The 20,340-nt window shown below is 42.9% G+C and overlaps 1 protein-coding gene across 4 annotated transcripts; it reads right to left on the reverse strand.

The window, feature by feature from the left end:
• Positions 1 to 1,247: 1,247 nt before the first annotated feature.
• On the reverse strand, positions 1,248 to 19,390 carry COQ2 (coenzyme Q2, polyprenyltransferase). 4 transcript variants are annotated; one of them, XM_040420456.1, is made up of 10 exons: positions 19,156 to 19,264; positions 19,020 to 19,024; positions 17,424 to 17,762; positions 16,794 to 16,960; positions 14,887 to 15,008; positions 10,912 to 10,944; positions 10,340 to 10,425; positions 5,052 to 5,185; positions 2,948 to 3,136; positions 1,248 to 1,425 (listed from the first exon to the last, which is right to left on the reverse strand). In XM_040420456.1, the coding sequence occupies exons 3-10, from the start codon at positions 17,752 to 17,754 to the stop codon at positions 1,267 to 1,269; spliced, it is 1,221 nt and encodes a 406-aa protein (XP_040276390.1). In that variant the 5' UTR covers positions 17,755 to 17,762; positions 19,020 to 19,024; positions 19,156 to 19,264; the 3' UTR covers positions 1,248 to 1,266. The 4 variants fall into 4 exon arrangements, with proteins under 4 accessions (XP_040276390.1, XP_040276391.1, XP_040276393.1 ...); XM_040420457.1 differs by lacking the exon at positions 19,020 to 19,024 and having other exon boundaries at positions 19,239 to 19,390; XM_040420459.1 differs by lacking the exon at positions 10,912 to 10,944.
• Between the last annotated feature and the right edge of the window lie 950 nt (positions 19,391 to 20,340).

Here is a 20,340-nt window from a genome sequence, read left to right on the forward strand (position 1 = left end):
TTACTTTATTAGTGGAAAAAATGGATTAAAATGGAAAATTTGGCAAAAAATTTAAATTCTGAAATTTCATCTCCATTTGCCATCAACTCTTGGGGAACACCTAAAGGGTTAATAATGTTTGGGTGGTTTCTATTATGTAAGCCTCACAAAGTGACTTCAGACCTGAACTGGTCCCTAAAAAGTGGGTTTTTGAAAATCTCAGAAAATTTTCAAGATTTGCATCTAAACTTCTAAGCCTTGTAACGTCCCCAAAAATTAAAATGGCATTCCCAAAATGATCCAAACATGAAGTAGACATATGGGGAATGTAAACTAATAGCTATTTTTGGAGGTATTACTATGTATTATAGAAGTAGAGAAATTGAAACTTGGAAATTTGCTAATTTTTCCCAAATTTTGGTAAAGTTGGTCTTTTGTTATAAATAAATGAATTTTTTTTACTCCATTTTACCAGTGTTATGAAGTACAATATGTGACGAAAAAACTCTCTCAGAATGGCCTGGATAAGTAAAAGCGTTTTAAAGTTATCACCACATAAAGTGACACTGGTCAGATTTGCAAAAAATGGCCAAGTCCTTAAGGTGAAATAGGGCTGAGTCCTTAAGGGGTTAAGCTGCCCATACACAAAATAATTGTCATCCGAGAGTCCTGATTTTGGCCACTAAAATCGATGGCCACCGATTTTTGCTTTGACTGTAGTCAGCTGAAAATACCAGTGTATGGCATGAATGGTCGAAATTGTCCCCCATTGATCAAGTGCTTATCCTCTATCCTGTGGGTAGGGGATACGTTTGTATCTTGGCAGAACCCTTTACAGAGCTTACATCTTTACTGTTTACACACTGAGCTTAATAACTTCAAGTGGTGGCTTCAGGAATACGTCTACGCAGAAATTTGCGGCTTTGACAAATATCCGACCACTAGCACAATTTTAAAAATTATGCTCAGTATACAGCCTTGGATAAAAAACAAAACAAAAAAAACATGATGATAAAAGTGAGAGATTCACTGTAAGCAAATATGATGTTAAGTAACACCAAAGCGATGACCAACTGGTCTTGTATGCAGCTGCATGGAAATTAAGGTGGTTTGATGGCCTTTCTTACAAAAATTATGAAGGACATTTTTCTTTCTATTACTAACAAGTTCATCGGAGAGTTCCTCACAAAACCTTTAGCATACTAGTACCAGAAAAGGCTCAACATCCTTGATATTGTCCACAACTGGATGGGCAGGCTGAAGATAAGCTGACACCCTTAGGATTTTTTATGAGTTGTGGCATGAAAAGTCCTTGACTTTGTTTGTTTGATGAGATTTCCACAAATTGCCCAGCACAATCCCTAGGAAAAGTAAAAATCCGACTGTGCGATTTGCTGTAAACTTCTTCCAGCAATCTTCTGCATTGTTGATATCCAAGGTATAGATCTATGTAATGAAGTAGACAGGACTGAGTTACTTGAAAGTACTGAATAATATGACATTAGATCATAATTTTAACAATTTAACAATAGATGTATTGTGGGACATTGTAAATCCAGACACAAGAGCTCCCAGCCAGAGAAAGAAAGGTCCAACAAAATGAATTTTTCCATCCAAGTTTTTACTGTTTCTGCTGGAGATAAGCAGCTCCAGTGTTTTCTGGTACCCACTTGTTTCCCTGAAAAAATGCACCAAGAGAAATCTTTTTTCTCACTCTTGCACACGACCGTATGCCCATATGAAATATACAGTCCGTGAGCGGGCCATATGTCCCGGAGCGGCATTGATCGTGCGCACTGGAGTACACAGCATCATAGATTACAAGTGCGGGACTATTGTCCCGCACTTATAAGATCATATGAGTGCAGGACAATAGCCCCGCGGGCGGCCCGACGTGCACAGCATCATTGTAATCTATGATGCTGTGCGCTCCCGTGCGCACGATCAATGCTGCTCTGGGACATATGGCCCGCTCACGGACTGTATATTTCGGAGGGCATACGGTCGTGTGCAAGAGGCCTAAAGGAGGATTAAATGAGCTGATCCACACATATCCCTCATTGCAGACAGCTCTGTAACGCTGCAGTGTTTCAGAAATAACAGTTTACAGGGAGAAGACGCAGCTCCATGATGACTTCTCCTTGCTGAGCTAGGTCTAATTGACAGGTCTCTTTGTGTATAGGAAGTGACCCGTCAATCAAGCTGAGCATTTCAGAGTAAGACATCGTTGTCAGAAACTAGGGAATCTGTGGAGATTTGATTACAGCTTCCGTTTAATCCTATTCCAATGAACCAGATACACCAATAAATGTGGAGCTGAACACAGATGACTGGTACATTTTTCTCATATATTGCACAATGCTCACAATAGAGCATTATTGAAAATCAAGCCGGCACAAAACAGCCGTCATTGCTTCGCTACCAGAGAGCAATAGCACACGATGTCAAGCAAACTCTTAGTATCAGATACGGTCTGCTCAAACCTATTCCCTCTGAGATGGAAAGACATGAAGGCAAGTTAACAAGATAGCGAATGGTGACATTATTATGTGGCACTTGAAGGTTCTTGGTGCTCAAACTGATTGAGACCTGTCCTAATATCCACATATTTTGGGGTTAAGTATTTTCCCTATTTAATTCTGCCACCTCGGGAGGGCTTACTGGTGCTCCTGCTCTTGCCCCTCTCATTTATCCCAGGACCAGCTCTACACTTAAGAAAGGTCTTCTTACAGGTCTTTGCCCACTACTGGAAGTTTGCAGGCACCTTCCCATACGGACTTTCACTGAACAGTTGACTTACAACCTGTGCATAGAGGAGTTGATGGATCTTCAAAAAAGTGCTCAAACATCCTTCTATGCCACTCTATCTCTATGTAGTAGGGCTATATAAGTGCATAAAATAAATAAATAAATATTTGCTTGCTTCTTCTAATTCAGACATATATAGTATTTTACTAAAAATAGCTACCTGATAGACAAGGTGACCTCCGATGAGTGCAACAGCAGCATAGTAAGGCACAGTCTGGTCACAGCTTAGTCCCGTAGCCGTCAGTCCTGCAAGCATGGCTACACTGAAGCCACTAAGCCAAGGCTTTGTCTTCTCATTAAAGCGCAGTGCTGTTGACTTCACTCCTACCAGCGTATCATCGGCTTTGTCCTAAATATACAGAAAATAGAATTACTGGTTCATTATAAAGGTAGTAAAACACATGGTTTCAGACCCGGTAGTTTACTCTTCCACACGGAAACTTCAACACCAAGAAAGACAAGCTGTAAGGTAATCCAAATTGAAGATTAGCAGGTGTCTCTGCAGATGATCATTTTCAAGCTCCTAGCTCCAATCTGGGGCAAATAAGCCAAATCAAAAGCAAAGTTTTTTAGCCACGTTAAACGTAAAAAATGTGGGATGAGAAACCTTGGTTTGTCACTCTGACAAGATCACCAGACACCTAGGCCGAGATGTCAGCACTGTTAAATGTTGCATGTTCCAGTGGTTGGGAGAACAAAGACTAACTGGAATGACAGCAAGGGATCCACAGAGGAGAAAGTCTGCACGGACAGATCGTCTGATTGGAAGAATGGCTCATAGTGATCCATTCTGTACTGCAAGTTAAATTAGACGTAACATCCCAAGCTTAGGGAGGCAAACAGTGTCTACACAACCCATCAGAAGGCATTTGCATGCCATTGGGCTACAAGCCAGAAGTCCAGCTAAAGGTGTTCCACTGATCTCATGCAACCGCTCTCAAAAGCTATCATGGTGCACAGCAAGATGGCAATGGGGACTGAAATGGAGGTCCACTTTTGTCTTGGATGCAATGATAGCCGAAAAATTGGTCAGGAGACCTCATGGGCGACACCATGAAGAGGCCTTCACAAGGGAACATCACTCTGGTCCTACTTCTGGGATTATGGTATAGGTTGGCATAATGTACGGTAGCTGGACTCTATAGTCTTCATTTAAAGGGCTTCTGTCACCCCACTAAAGTCATTATTTTATTTTTGGGCTAGTTAAATTACTTATATTGCGATATATGAAAATATAATGGTCTTACTTACTTTGATTCAGCAGTTTCTTCTAAAAACAAACTTTTATAATATGTAAATTAGGTCTCTACCAGCAAGTAGGGCTGCTACTTGCTGGTAGCTGCTGCAGAAAACCGCCCCCTCGTCGTGTTGATTGACAGGGCCAGCTGGGATCTCCTCCTCCGGCCAGCCCTGTCGGCATTTCAAAAATCGCGCGCCTGTGTTCATTCGGCGCAGGCGCTCTGAGATGAGGAGGCTCGCCTCCTCAGCACTCCCTCAGTGCCCCTGCGCCGATGACGTCTTCTATTTCGGTGATGTCATCGGCGCAGGCGCACTGAGGGAGTTCTGAGGAGGCGAGCCTCCTCATCTCAGAGCGCCTGCGCCGAATGAACACAGGCGCGCGATTTTTGAAATGCCGACAGGGCTGGCCGGAGGAGGAGATCCCGGCTGGCCCTGTCAATCAACACGACGAGGGGGCAGTTTTCTGCAGCAGCTACCAGCAAGTAGCCGCCCTACTTGCTGGTAGAGACCGAATTTACATATTATAAAAGTTCGTTTTTAGAAGAAACTGCTGAATCAAAGTAAGTAAGACCATTATATTTTCATATATCGCAATATAAGTAATTTAACTAGCCCAAAAAAAAAAAAAGACTTTAGTGGGGTGACAGAAGCCCTTTAAGGTACACTAACAGCTTGTTACATTTATTTGATTGTCGAACCAGTGGTGTGTCCATTTACCCAAAGTGTCCCAGGAGCCGTCTTTCAACAGGACAACTCCAGGCCGCATGTTTCTCATGCTACTCTGAGCATCCCACGTGGCCTAAATGATTTCTCGACTTTTCCTTCTTGGTTTTGCAATTTTGCTGAGGAGTGTGTGTATGTATGTATGTATGTATGTATGATATATATATATATATATACACACACACACACACACACACACACACTATGTACACTCCTGAACAGTGAAATTGCAAGACCAAGAAGGAAAAAAACTAATAAATATATATATCCACAAATATAATAAATGCATTGGCTAGACTCACCTGATGAGCATAGATGGTATCATATATTAGCGTCCACATAACTCCAGAGGCATACAAAGGAAGGCAAACTGACCAATCACAGGATCCTTTAATAGCAGACCAGCCCAATAAGGCTCCCCAGTTAAATGTTAGTCCTGCATAGTAAACATAAAAAATAATGATGCAATCATTTAATATGGTTTTCAATTCACAACATACCAGATTTTGAATATATGTTTGCTCATAAAACACGTTCTATAATGTGGGCAAAGGCGGGAGGACAGATAATTTACTATTAATAGGTATATCTGGGATTAAAAAGAATGATTATTTTTTTTTGGACATCGAGAAATAGTGCCACTGTTGTCCATAGGTTGTGTCTGGCATCGCAGTGAAGGCCAATTCATTTGGGATCAATCTGGATGATGATTTATACTTTAAAGGGAACCTGTCACCAGGATTTTGTGTATAGAGCTGAGGACATGGGTTGCTAGATGGCCGCTAGCAGATCCGCAATACCCAGTCCCCATAGCTCTGTGTGCTTTTATTGTGGAAAAAAAAACGATTTGATATATATGCAAATTAACCTGAGATGAGTCCTGTCCCTGACACCTCTCACGTACAGGACTCATCTCAGGTTAATTTGCATATGTATCAAATCGGTTTTTTAACACAATTAAAGCACACAGAGCTATGGGGACTGGATATTGCGGATGTGCTAGCAGCCATCTAGCAACCCATGTCCTCAGCTCTATACCCAAAATCCCGGTGACAGGTTCCCTTTAAAGGGGTAGAATAGTCTATCAGTTCAGTAGGGTTTTCGACACACTTACCTCTGCCAATTAGCTGTTACACTGCTGCGGAAGTCGATGCCGAAACTACACAGCTTTGTCAATTGTATAGTGGACAGAGCTGGGAACTGCAGCCATGCAACCACTTAAAGGGAATCTGTTACCCTGATGTTGGACCATTATCACTACAGTAATACATGAGTAGTGCTGTAGATATGGATTCCAGGTAACTTTGTTTTATTTTCCTACTGCCCCCTATTCCCCACTGTCAGTACTCCGTTGCGCTGAAATACATTGTCAGGACTGGCATGCATGCACACACGAGTCCTCTCCATTATGTTACAACAGCACAGCAGTCCAGACTGTGTATTTTCAGAGTGGGGGAACAGGAGGCAACAGGAAAATAAAAAATTGTGATCTGGACTTATCTGCAGTACTATGCATGTATTACTACAGCTAATATTCCAAAATCGGGGTGACATGCTCCCTTTGAGGTTGCTCCAGCCAGGGCCGGCCTTTGGGGTGTGCGAGCTGTGCGGCCGCACAGGGCGCCGTGACAACAGGGTCGCCCGTCGGTCTCTATAGGCTACAGCAGCCGGCCCGACCTGAGCCGAGATTGGGCGCAAAATTGCAGGGGGCGCCAGGCAGCAAACACTAAAGTGAGGATCATGGGAGCCTATGGCTCCAGTCCCCTCCGTTCTTCCTCATAGGCTTCAGCGCCTGAAGCCTATGAGGCAGTAGAGCGAGCGTAGTGTCTAGAATGTAGTTGATCCTAGGAGGTATGATGTCAGGGAGAGAGGCGGAGTCTCGTCATCCAGGGGGCGGGGCATAACGATGTGCAGGAGATTCTACAGAGCAGGAGCACAGTCTGCAGGTAAGTATGTGGAGGAGAATAGTGACTGTTATTTTTACTTGGGGGGCTTTTTGCAGGGGCTGAAGGGAGAAGGAATCATCTTTGTACTGGAGACTGTATGTTAGAGGGGTCTGAAGAGAGGGTAGTTGGGGTGATATTATTTACATGGAACTGTGGGCTGGAGAGGCTGAAGGCAAGGGGGTGATATTATTTTACATAGGGCTGTATGCTGGAGGGGCTAAGGCAGGGAAGTGATGTGTCTTACATGGGACTGTATGCTGGAGGGGCGTTGTATCTTACATTGGACTGTATGCTGGAGGGACTGAAGGCAGGGGGAGTGATGTACTTTACATAGGACTGTATGCTGGAGGGGCTGAAGGCAGGATGAGTGATGCATTTTACATGGGACTGTGCAAGAAGGACTGGAAGGCAGGGGTGTGATGTATCTTACATGGGACTGTATGCTGGAGGGGCTGAAGGCAGGCGGCAAAGAGAGGGAGTGTGATATTATTTACATAGGACTGTATGTTGGAGGGGCTGAAGGCGGGGAGTGATCTACCTTACATGGGACTGTATGCTGGAGGAGCTGAAGGCAGGGAAGTAATGTGTCTTACATGGGACTGTATGCTAGAGGGGCTGAAGGCAGGGGGAAGGTTGTATCTTACATCGGACTGTATGCTGGAGGGGCTGAGCATAATTATTACTATAATACTACAGAGGGGGCCATTATAATATTAATAATAATAATAATAATAATACAGAGGAGGAAATAATAATAATAATAATAATAATAATAATAATAATATAGAGGGGCCAGTATATATTATAATTATACAGAGGGCATTATAGTTATGGGAACTACGGGGGAGATCTGTTATCTGAGGATGATAGTAAAGTGAGAAATCCCCAAAATTTTCTGTGAAACTCTACAGAGACGAGACGAGGCTGAAAGAAGTTATCATGTCGGTCCTATCTCCGAATGAAGACGCTGAGGAAAGTCTACATCACAGGAGAGGTCACTGGATGTAACAGGTATGGTGCGGTACTCTTTTTTTTTTTTTTACCAAATATCTTTCTTTAAATGGGGCCTGGGGGCAGGGGACTGGATAAAGATAAGAGTGACAGACACTGGGTATGATTAAGGGGGCAGAGGACTGGATAAGGTGGGTGACACCGTGACAGTCACTGGGTATGATTAAGGGGGACAGCGGACTGGGTAAGGGTGACACTGGGTATGATTAAGAAGGGCAGGAGACTGGGTAAAAGGTGACAGGGTATGATTAAGGGGGGCAGGGGACTGGCTATGGGTGACACTGGGTATGATTAAGGCCCTTAATCATACCCAGTGTCACCCAGAGCCAGTCCACTGCCCCCCTTACCTAGACCCCTGCCCCCCTTAATCATACCCTGTCACCTTTACACAGTCCCCTGCCCTTCTTAATCACACCCAGTGTCACCTTTGCCCAGTCTCCTGCCCCCTCAATTAGACCCTGCCCCCCTTAATCATACCCAGTGTCACCCATAGCCAGTCCCCTGCCCCCCTTAATCATACCCTTTCACCTTTACCCAGTCCCCTGCCCCCCTTAATCATACCCAGTGTCAACTAAAGCCAGTCCCCTGCCCCTTTGTCATACCCAGTGTCACCCTTATCCAGTGCCCTTCCCCCTTAATCATACCCAGTGTCTGACACCCTTAATTTAAGGGGGGCAGGGGACTGGGTAAGGGTGACACTGGGTATGATTAAGGGCAGGGGACTGGGTAAAGGTGACAGGGTATGATTAAGGGGGGCAGGGGACTGGCTCTGGGTGACACTGGGTATGATTGTACTTGTTTGCACTTGCACTTAAATTATCTGTAATTAAAGAAAACTGTTACAAAGATTGCTTTCCTCTTTGTGTATGTTTAGGTGAACGGGGGGGCGCCACGAGATTAGCTCGCACAGGGCGTCTGAACACCTAAGGCCGGCCCTGGCTCCAGCACATGCCAACATGTCCTAATATTCATGAGTTTCTGGCTTTCTCCACCCTTCTACCACTAATTAACAGTTTTTTCCAACTGAATTAGCAGAGGGGCAAAGAAATATTCAGGACACACCAATATGCACTGGGGCTGTTCAATACAAAATTTTAGAGAAACTGTTGAGCCAATTAAAGAAAGTGACCAAGAACATTGATGACAGATTTCCTATTAGCATGTACAGATCATATACACTACTTACTGTAGCCTTACCACAGTAAGAAAGCTAATACATATATTACTGCTTTATTCATAAGCACAATACCTGTATATGATTGAAAAACAATAGTTAATATGTCTAAGCATAGACAAAACATTTTTCTCTATGTGATGATGTTATACCTTCATGATAAGTGGTCACCCTTGCATGTAGAGATCCTATATTCAAGTCCCAGAAAAGACTTATATATGTTTTTTTTGGGGGGGGGTTTTCCTCTCCCATTTAACCCATAATAAATGGATATACCATAATAAATAATTTATAATAATACAAGGCCTTACTATATTGAGAATAGTGTTTAATGTTTAGAAACCTAAAACCTATTACTGGTTTATTCACAGTTATAATATATGATTATAAAGAAACCAGCAATACAAATTAACTTTCTAAAAAACATTATTCTCAATATGATAAGGATATAGACTTTTATTATGGGTTAAATGAGGTAGAAAAAATTATATAAAAAAAAAAAAATATGAAAGTCACTCCCACGATTTAAACATTTCTACATGCAAGACTGACCATTTACTACTAAGCTATTGCATTACCACATAGTGAAAATACATAAAAATTGAGAAAAAAAGCTGCTCTCACCTGCTCCTTCTCTGCTGTGAGCACGGAAAAAAAAGCACCTGGATGCGGGTAACTTGAAGTCCAAACGAAAAGCAAAATCCAGCTCAGTCTCGCAGAGACTGAGCTGGATTTTGCTTTTGGTTTGGACACATAGTGAAAATGTTTTTTCTATACTTAGAAAGCTAATACAGATTACTGGTGTCTTTATTATCATATATTGTGTTAGTGACTAAAGCAGTAATATGTATATTAGCTTTCTAAGCATATATCAATGTGGTAAGGCTACAGTAAGCAATGTATATGATATGTTCATGCTTGTGAGTGCAACAACGTTAAAAGTGAATTATATTATATGTTGTGTCGAGGACACAGCTCTACCCTCAGCATGCTGATGTCTAGCCCTGTCAATCAAGGGGAGGGGGAGTGTGCAGAGCACTGTGGGTGTTACAAAGCATGGCTCCAAGGATTTATTTTGGGTGCTCCAACCAGCTCATTTGCATATGAATAAAAGCACAGATATCTCTTCAGCTGTTTAGTATACAGACAAAAGAAATGTATCATTTTAATCAGCATGATGACCCTACCAGGCAGTGTGCCTGGTTTAATAGGGTTGATTATGCTGACAGAGTATTTTTAAGTGAATGGGGCATTGCTGCAGTAACCAGCTTCATGAAGCTGTGCAATTCCAGCATCGGAGCTACAAGGTAACACCTGGTCAGCAGGAGTGTGGAGGGTTGGACTCCCACTGACCTGATGTCGATGCCCTATTCTGACAATAGGCTATCAATATCAAAATCCTGGGCAACCTCTTTAATTCACAATTAAACTGAATCTCTACTATGCATTTCCAAGTTACCTAAAACGAGTTGGGGCCAGTAAGTTATCCTCTTCATTAATGGATAGGTGAGTACCAGCGACAAAGAAGCAGCTCCTAAAGCAATACTAAAGAAATGGTTACAAAGTAAATATAAAAAAGTGCACCCCAAGTAGTGCTCGTCAGTGACTACAAAGTCATGCACTTACAATTAGATGATTCATTAGTGCGTGACTCTGCTTATTGTGTCAGTCTATAAAAACACAAATGCTGTAAAATAACAAGAGATTACTCATCTTTTCATCCCCTCACCAATTCAGCACAGACACTACGGCGGCCCCCCTGATCAATCAGTGGCCACAGCAATCGCGTGCTGTACTACTGGAATCATGACAGCTATCACTGAGTGGTAATGCCAGTACATGACCACCGATTGGTTTTATTTCTTTTTATTTTTTTTATTTTAGAGCATTTGTTGCATGTTTTTTTAAAAACGGGTTAAGCCCTTTAAAGATATTACAAAAGGTGTGTATGCTTTTCCCAGTAACAGCACCATTCTTGCATATCAGAAATATGCCAGGTATTACATTCACTTAAATGGGGCTGACACATACCAGACACAGCCCATGGACAAAGTGGTGCTGTATCTGTAAGAAAAAAATAACCTTTTTCTCTAGCCTCATACAAACCCTGTAATAAGTACATACAGCTACAATTAATTATTATTCTACACATAAATCCAGATGTCGCAAAAGCCTCCCCCATTGTTCTATATACAATGCTCAAAGAGTGCATGCATGGAGATCTGGAGGTGGTAATGCCGCTTCCTGCTCCGGTACCGGTGGTTGTGTGATGGCTAGGGACTGGGTGTCTGTGCGAGCTGCTGCAGGGAGGTTATACAGCCCTACACAACCTCTCTGGGGACTGTTTTCACCCTGTAACCGGGGCTAATATGTCCGCCACAGTTACAGAAGAAATCAGCAATTTAAAAATGTAACATTAAATGCCCTCCAAAGACGTATGACCTGATGGGGGACACAAAGTGTAAAATACAAAAATAAAGACCAAATAAAAAAAATTTAAAACCACCACCTCCACCAACACCACAGCCTCTAGGCTTGCCACCAGGTGACTATAACCCATACATCCCACAAAGACTGTTATGGAAAGGTGACATCATTTAAAAAAAAATACTTTAGTTGTACATTGTGCCATTAAAGGGCTTCCGTCACCCACAAAACCCTTTTTTTTTTTTTTTTTGAGCTTGTTAACCACTTCCCATCTGGGCCATTTGCCCCCTTCCTGACCAGGCCAAATTTTGCAAAACTGACATATCTCACTTTATGTGGTAATAACTTTGGAACGCCTTTATTTATCCAAGTCATTCAGAGATTGTTTTCTCGTGACACATTGTACTTCATGATAGTCATAAATTTGAGTCAAAATATTTCACCTTTATTTATGAAAAAATCCCAAATTTACCCAAAAATTTGAAAAATTCGCAATTTTCTAAATTTCAATTTCTCTGCTTTTAAAACAGAAAGTGATACCTCATAAAATATTTATTATTTAACATTCCCCATATGTCTACTTTATGTTGGCATCATTTTGGAAATGTCATTTTATTTTTTTAGGACGTTAGAAGGCTTAGAAGTTTAGAAGCAATTCTTCAAATTTATAAGAAAATTGCCAAAACCCACTTTATAAGGACCAGTTCAGGTCTAAAGTCACTTTGTGGGGCCTACATAGTGGATACCCCCATAAATGACCCCATTGTAGAAACTACACCCCTCAAGGTATTCAAAACTGATTTTACAAACTTTGTTAACCCTTTAGGCGTTCCACAAGAATTAAAGGAAAATGGAGATCAAATTTTTAAATTTCACTTTTTTGGCAGATTTTCCATTTTAATCAATTTTTTTCTTTAACACATCGATGGTTAACAGCCAAACAAAACTCAATATTTATTACCCAGATTCTGCGGTTTACAGAAACACCCCACATGTGGTCATAAACTGCTGTATGGGCACACGGCAGGGCGCAGAAAAAAAGGAACTCCACATGGTTTTTAGATGCCATGTCCCATTTGAAGCCCCCTGATGCACCCTTACAGTAGAAACTCCCAAGAAGTGACCCCATTTTGGAAACTAGGGGATAAGGTGCCAGTTTTATTAGTACTATTTTTGGGTACATATGATTTTTTGATCATTCATTATAACACTTTATGGGGCAAGGTGACCAAAAAATTGGTTGTTTTAGCACAGTTTCTATTTATTTATTTTTACAGCGTTCACCTGAGGGGTTCAGTCAAGTGACATTTTTATAGAGCAGATTGTTACGGACGTGGCGATACCTAATATGTATACTTTTTCTCATTTATTAAAGTTTTACACAATAATAGCATTTTTGAAACCAAAAAATTATGTTTTAATGTGTCCATGTTCTGAGAGCTATAGTTTTTTTATTTTTTGAGAGATTTTCTTATGTAGGGGCTCATTTTTTGCGGGATGAGGTGACGGTTTTATTGGTACTATTTTGTGGGACATACGCATTTTTGATCACTTGGTGTTGCACCTTTTGTGATGCAAGGTGACAAAAATTGCTTGTTTTGACACAGTTTTTTTTTTTTTTTTTTTTTTTTTTTTTTACGGTGTTCACCCGAGGGGTTAGGTCATGTGATATTTTTATAGAGCTGGTTTTTACGGACGCGGCAATACCTAATATGTATACTTTTTTTTATTTGTTTCACTTTAACACAATAATAGCATTTTTGAAACCAAAAAAATGATGTTTTAGTGTCTCCATGTTCTAAGAGCTATAGTTTTTTTATTTTTTGAGAGATTTTCTTATCTAGGGGCTCATTTTTTGCGGGATGAGGTGACGGTTTTATTGGTACTATTTTGTGATATTTCATGTGATATTTTTATAGAGCTGGTTTTTACGGATGCGGCAATACCAAATATGTCTATTTTATTTTATTTTTTCTATTTTAAATTTTTTTTTTTTATTCCTAACTTGGGAACTTTTTTTTTTTTTACATGTGAAACTTTATTTTATTTTTTCAACCCTTTATTTTTTTTATTTTTTTTTACACTTTTCGTCCCCCATAAGGTCATACAAGACCTCTGGGGGACATTTGCTTCACTTTTTCTTTTTTTTTTCACAGTTGATTTCTCCTGTAATTGGGGTTGACATAATAGCCCCAGTTACAGGACAAATGCACCCCTAGAGAGGCTGTACAGCAGCAATCCAGCGCTGTACAGCCTCAGTGCAGGGCTGATCGAGGTCTCTGAGAGACCTCACACAGCCCCTGCACTCTCCGGTCACATGACCGCCGGGCCGGAACAGGAAGCGCACAGCGCTTCCTGCTCTGCAGACACAGCGCTCGGTGAGCGCTGTGTCTGCAGCGATCGTGAAGGCAGGGACACCTGGGAACTGTCCCTGCCTTGTCTTAGGGTTGCCCTGCTGTCACTGACAGCGGGCAACCCGATCAGCAGCTGCACGATTAGCGTGCAGCTGCTATTTCTGACAGGACGTTTTAAAACGTGCTGTCAGAAATAGACGTCCACCCATAGGACGTTTATAGTCTATGGGCGGACGTGAGGCGGTTAAAATCCTTATTTAACGACTATTCCCTATATAGGGCTCTTACCTTTGGCTGTGGCTTCTTTTCCTTAAAAATCAATCTTTTATAATATGCAAATCACTTCACTACCAGCAAGTAGGGCGTCTACTTGCTGGTAGCCGCCGCAAAAAACCGCCTCCTCCTCCTGTTGATTGACAGGGCCAGTGAGCGATCTCCTCCTCCGGCTGGCTATGTCTGCATTTCAAATCCTGCGCCTGTCTTCATTCGGCGCAGGCGCTCTGAGAGAAGGACGCTCGCCTCCTCAGCACTCCCTCAGTGCGCCTGCGCCGATGAAGTCTTCTCTTTCGGTGACGTCATCGGCGCAGGCGCACTGAGGGAGTGCTGAGGAGGCGAGCCTCCTTCTCTCAGAGCGCCTGCGCCGAATCAACACAGGCGCGGGATTTGAAATGCTGACAGGGCCGGCCGGAGGAGGAGAGCGCTCACTGGCCCTGTCAATCAACAGGAGGAGGAGGCGGTTTTTTGCAGCGGCTACCAGCAAGTAGACGCCCTACTTGCTGGTAGTGAAGTGATTTGCATATTATAAAAGATCGATTTTTAAGGAAAAGAAGCCACAGCCAAAAGGTAAGAACCTTATATAGGGCATAGTCGTTAAATAAGGATTTTAACAAGCCCAAAAAAAAAAAAAAGGGTTTTGGGGGTGACAGAAGCCCTTTAACAAAAAAGTAAAAAATATGAAAAACAATATTTTTCCTTTTTTTTGCAATTTTCTTGCTATTAAACTAAAAACAAACAAAATATGGAAATAAAAATTGCATAAAAATAAAGCCCCCTATAGCACCGAAAAAAGGCGCAAAAATTATTTACATAAGCGAACAGGAAAAAAAGATGGTTTTTCAAAACGCATTTACTCAAAAAACAGAAAATGTGCCTGGTCTTGAAGTGGTTAAGTAAAAAAATATATAAAACTACAAATTGTCATTTTAGTAATAAGTGAAAAGCTCACCTGTAATTATTAAGGCACAGAAGCACGCCCAGTGCCAAACTAAGCTGTCCTCCCAGGAAAACCAAAGACTGAAACTGGGTGATGTCTCCCGCAGCAAGTGGGCGATTAGCTGTTCTTGTCACCTTTCAAAAAAGAGATGGCGGATCGATGGTCAGTGATGATCTCGCTAACATGCAATGATTGCTTATGTGCCAATTACTGCCGCTGGATTTATCTAGACTAATTTAGACACAAACCATTAGCAAGAGTTAAAATGGAATCAACACATGACATAGTTACATAGTTAATACAGCTGAAAAAAGATTTAAGTCCATCAAGTTCAACCAAGGCATAAGTGGAGATGTGAATTTTAGAAAAAGGGGAGTGAGACTCAGATTTCTACACATTTCCATAAGCATTTTAATGTCATTTACCTTTAAGAATTTATCTAAGCCCTTTTTAAAACCGTCCACTGTTCCTGCTGTGACCACGTTCTGATTCCTGAGGTAGACTATTCTACAGATTCACAGTTTTTAAACTTTTTTATTAACCATTAGCCCACTTAGAGCTGTTTCACACGAGCGGATGCAGTGCGTGACATCCGCTCCGTGAATGACAGCCAAGATCCGATGCAGACTGCAGAAGCACGGAGCATTAACATGACTGATAATGCTCCGTGCCTCTCTGTGATCTCTTTACTACGAAATCACAGTGACAACTTCATCTCACTGTGATTTCGTAGTAAAGAGATCACAGAGAGGCACGGAGCATTATCAATCATGTTAATGCTCCGTGCTTCTGCAGTCTGCATCGGGTCTTGGCTGTCATTCACGGAGCGGATGTCACGCACGGCATCCGCTCGTGTGAAACAGCCCTTAGGGGGCTAAAACCCTTGTCCTATTCACCCTAATAGAGCTCTATTAGGGTGAATAGTACTTTACACTGTCCCTGTGCTTTGTGCAGATTCAGTTGCTAACATTTCACTGCTGGGGCTCCGATCAGTAGCTGCCACTGCCACCAATGAAAATACTGAGGGGGGGGGGCACTGCTCCACCAATGAATATAATCAACATTATTATAGTACTGAGGAGGGTGGGCTGTGGCCACTGTGCCACCAATGCCGGAACCTGGTCTTAATGACAGAGCACGACGATCCGCCGAACCATGTCAATTAACCCCTCAGGTGTGGAAACTGAGGGGTTAATTGACGGGGTTCGGCGCAATTGTCGTTCCCCATCATTGAGGCTGGGTTCCGTCTGTGTGATACGGCCGGCACCTGCAGCGTACATTTGTATTTAAGGGTTAATTATATGCATTGGTGGTGCAGTGGCCACAGCCCCTCCTCCTCAGTATTATCTTCTCAGTGATGGCCAGCGGCAGCCGCGTCACAGTGGGGAAGGTTGGAGGGACTCTCTCCTTCTCTGCTGTGCCGGCTTATGAGAACATGGTGAACACTAAGGGCGGTGCACATCATGTTCTCTAAAAGATACTAGGCTGCACTACTGCAGAAAAAAGTATCGATTTAGTATCAAAAGTTCGATACGCAGTGCAACCCTACCACACGACCTGCTGTCCAGAAGCCATGACCGAAGGGGCCTTCATGAACGACAGGATCACGCGATGAATGAGCATTTCGCTCATTCATGGGGTGATCAGCAGCACATTTACATGGAAAGATTGTCAGGAACGACCTTTGCAGGAACGGTTGTTCCCAATAATCTGCTCGATTCTCAGGCCGTGTAAACGCACCTTAACACCTACCACTGGATCCCATTGACTTTAATGGGTTCCACCAGGTTCTCTTTTTCTAAGTAGTAGTAAATGCTGCACTCTTCTGTCCATTAACCATGGCATGGGATATCACAAATATCTGGCTAAAGCAATGTGGATATACTATATTACGGTAGTACTTTTTTTTGCTATTATACCTTTTTATCAATGTCTTGATCCCACATATCATTAATAGTACATCCAGCACCGCGCATTAGTACCGCACCAGTGCCAAATAGAGCGAGCATATAAAAGTCTGGAAGGCCTCCTGGCTGTGCTGCAAGGGCAATACTCCAAGTGCATGGCAGATATAACAACCACGTTCCTAAACAGCACAACAACAAAAAAGAAGAAAAATGAAAAGTACCTTATAAAAAGGTGTATAGCGAGTACTAGATGCCTAAGAAAAGATATGAGAACAAGATGATGAGATTTCAAACAGACCTCCAATCTTACACATCCATGAAAATAAGCTTAGTCCTCCAGATCCTTTTGGGGAAGAAAGTATTTATGTTTGTATCATCAAAATTTTAAAATGGAAAAGAGGGACAACACCCACCCGCCCGCCCCCTGTGAGTGTAGGAGGTGACGCTAGGAAACCTTATATCTGTACACACAATGTTTGGGTCTTTTTTTTTTTTGATGAATCCAGTCCTGGGAATAAGTCACAGCTTCCCTCTAAAGTATGTGCCCCTCATAGTGCCTTCCACAAGTGGCACCAAGACTGCTGCTTACAGACGGGAAAGGGGGGGAAGGGGGGGATGTGGTAGGTGACATGTTCTTCTTACCTATAGGTTTATCCAGCCTCATGAGCCTTAGATAAGGCTGAACATTCTTTGGCATAGCTTCTACCACTCCAGCTGCAGAAAACCTAGGCCTTGTCCCCATATTAGGTGAGGTTCTTAGATGGGCACTTTGACACACAATGGGGCACACACATTTGGAAAGTAGGCTGGGTGCATGGTTGGTGTAGTGCCATTTTGATCCCAGAAATGTCTTCTCATTGTAGTCATTTTTATGGAAACGCGTCATAGAAGAGGACATATTATGGGTACATGCTCTGTATAGGGCTTCGCTGGCAGGCAGGCATGATCGGAGCATCTTCAGAGTCAAGGCCATCAGTTATCCTATGAAGTCACAGGGCAAAGTTAATATCATGTTCGTCTGTTCTCTTTACTCTGTGCTCCATACAGTATCACAATGTATTCACCATCCCAGTGGCGACATCTGCTCCACCATAACATCCTGCTCTCTACCACTCTAATGTGATGAGTGGGGTTGAGCGAACTTTGTGTTTCAAGTTCGGCGTACACGGTTCGGGTTATCTAAGAAATCCGTTATGGATTCCGCTAGCAAGGGCCATAAGTTATGGTCCGTGGTAGCGGAATCCACAACAGAATTCTTAGGTAACCCGAACCTTGTACGCCGAACTTGAAACACAAAGTTCGCTCAACACTAGTGATGAGGGAACGGACACCAACCAACAAGCTGTTGGGCCACAGCACATAGATAGGAACACAGTTTAGGGCTCCCTGTGTTCCAGGTTGTCCAACTGGGAGGGGGTGAGGTATTGTCCTCATCAGGGACAATGATAAACTGGGGGCAGTAAGGCGATAAACAGTGAAGGTGTTCACTGCTTAGGTAAGTGGCGAGGAGCAGGATGAAAGAGGTGGTCTGGGAAGATTTCAGAATAACAATATCCCACCCACTCGACCCTGCTGTAGGTGGCATACAATTCTGGCCAAGACAGCCATGGAAGCCGGTCAGAGGGCCACCGGCTGCCCCGGAGTTTGGCATGCATGAAGGTAGGCAACATAAGTAGGTGGACTTGGCCACAATAGGGAATGGCAAGTTGGGGACAGGCGGGACCTACCTCTGGGAGTGCAGGGCCACAATGAGGTTGTCTCCTCTTAGTGCCTACTCTACTCTACACCGCAAAATGTTATGTGGTGTTTTATTGCTCAGTGGTTGGAATGCAGTGGTCTAGCACAGGGGTCAGCAACCTGTAGACCTCCAGTTGTTGGGAAACTACAACTCCCAGCATGCTCCATTCACTTCTACAGAAGTTCTGAAAACAGCTGAGCAATTGTGCTTGCTGGGAGTTGTAGTTTTACAGCATCTAGTGTGCAGGAGGTTGTTGACCCCTGGTCTAGAAGGTGCACTGTCTCATATTCTAGTGACGGTAATATGGCTGAACGCTAGTCGGTCTAATGGGCCGATCTTACATCACCATAGAACCCATGGTACAACCTCAATACGACTAACATATTGTAGTCCAGAGACTTAGTATCAACATCTGTATGAATCCAGCTGGAAAAAAATCCATGCCATGTTTCAAGAGATGCCACATTATATGGCGATTGACTGGCTGGATAGAACCTCACAGCACCTGTGACAAGCACCCTGCAGCTCTGCTGCCCATACAAAACTACCAGAACCCAACTTTCCAGACAGGCACTGGTTATCAAGGCACGCTGGGATTAGTAGTCCCTCAGGCTGAGTATTGTATTGGAGACTCACAGCAGCGCATCACCGATGACACACACACATCATAGAAGAAAGTGTAGACCGAATAAGAAATCACATGTACCAGGGAGAATGACCCGAGAATGACAGCCGACCCGGTCCCGTAGTGATGACGTCACGGTGTCCACAGAGGCACGCTGGGATGTATAGTTTGTACATTACGGGTGTAATGTACTGGGTCTGTAGCAAACATAATCACACTGGAGACAGCCGACCCGGTCCCATGGTGATGACGTCACGCTCTCCACAGAGGCACGCTGGGATGTGTAGTTTGTACGGTACGGGTGTAATGTACTAGGTCTGTAGGACCCGGTCCTGTGGTGATGTCGTCACGGTCTCGTCAATGGCATGCTGGGATGTGTAGTGTGAGCAGTATGGGTGTAATAATGGTTGTGTCTAAACTCCAGACACCAAGCGGACCTGGTCCTTTTGCAGTATGGGAAATAGCCAGCTCTCTAAGAGCTGTCTAAACTCCATACGGACCTTTTAGTGGACGGGTCCGGAACAGAGCTAGTGTTTAGCCAGCTCACATTGATTTTGCTAAACTCCATACAGGGTACGGACCTGGTCCTTATGGGGAATAGCCAACTCTATAGGAGCTGTCTATTCCCCATGCCTGGTACGGACCTCTCAGCCCCCTGGTGGTCAGGTACGGAACTATGATGGGATTTAGCAGATTCAAAGTGAATTGGCTAAACTCCATGCTCCGTAAGGACCTTCTTAACCCTTTGTGGTATGTGATCCATTACAATGAATTTTGCCAAATAAAGTTGAACAGATGAGTGGTAGAAAATCAGTTTTTTATTTTTAATCCTTATAAGGCCTCCTGCAGAAGACCGGATGGTTTTGCAGTCCGTTTTAAACGGATCCGTTTTTACATTTTTTTTGTTTCAGTACTGTCTCAGTTTCCGTTCCGTTTGGTTTCCGTTTTTTGAGGAACGGAAACAAGGCATATACAGTAATTACATTCTAAAATTCGGCTGGGCATAACATTTTCAATAGACGGTTCTGCAAAAAATGGAACAAATATGGAAAACATACGGATGCATTCTGTATCCGTTCATTTTACAGCCCCATTGACTTGAATGGAGCCACGGGACATGATTTGCGGGCAATAATATGACCTGTTCTATCTTTGAACTGTAATGAAAAACGGAAACAATGCATACGGAGTACATT

Source organism: Bufo bufo, chromosome 2 (assembly GCF_905171765.1).
Source record: "Bufo bufo chromosome 2, aBufBuf1.1, whole genome shotgun sequence".
Taxonomy (NCBI): domain Eukaryota; kingdom Metazoa; phylum Chordata; class Amphibia; order Anura; family Bufonidae; genus Bufo; species Bufo bufo.

Coding starts and splice junctions, on each gene's coding strand:
- COQ2 (XM_040420457.1), bottom strand. CDS start 17,754: ATGGCCTTGACTCTGAAGATGCTCCGATCATGCCTGCCTGCCAGCGAA. Junction 5,186..10,339: donor CTGGCCCCAACTCGTTTTAG/GTAACTTGGAAA, acceptor TTTACTATGCAG/GACTAACATTTAACTGGGGA. Junction 1,426..2,947: donor GAGGTCACCTTGTCTATCAG/GTAGCTATTTTT, acceptor TTCATTACATAG/ATCTATACCTTGGATATCAA.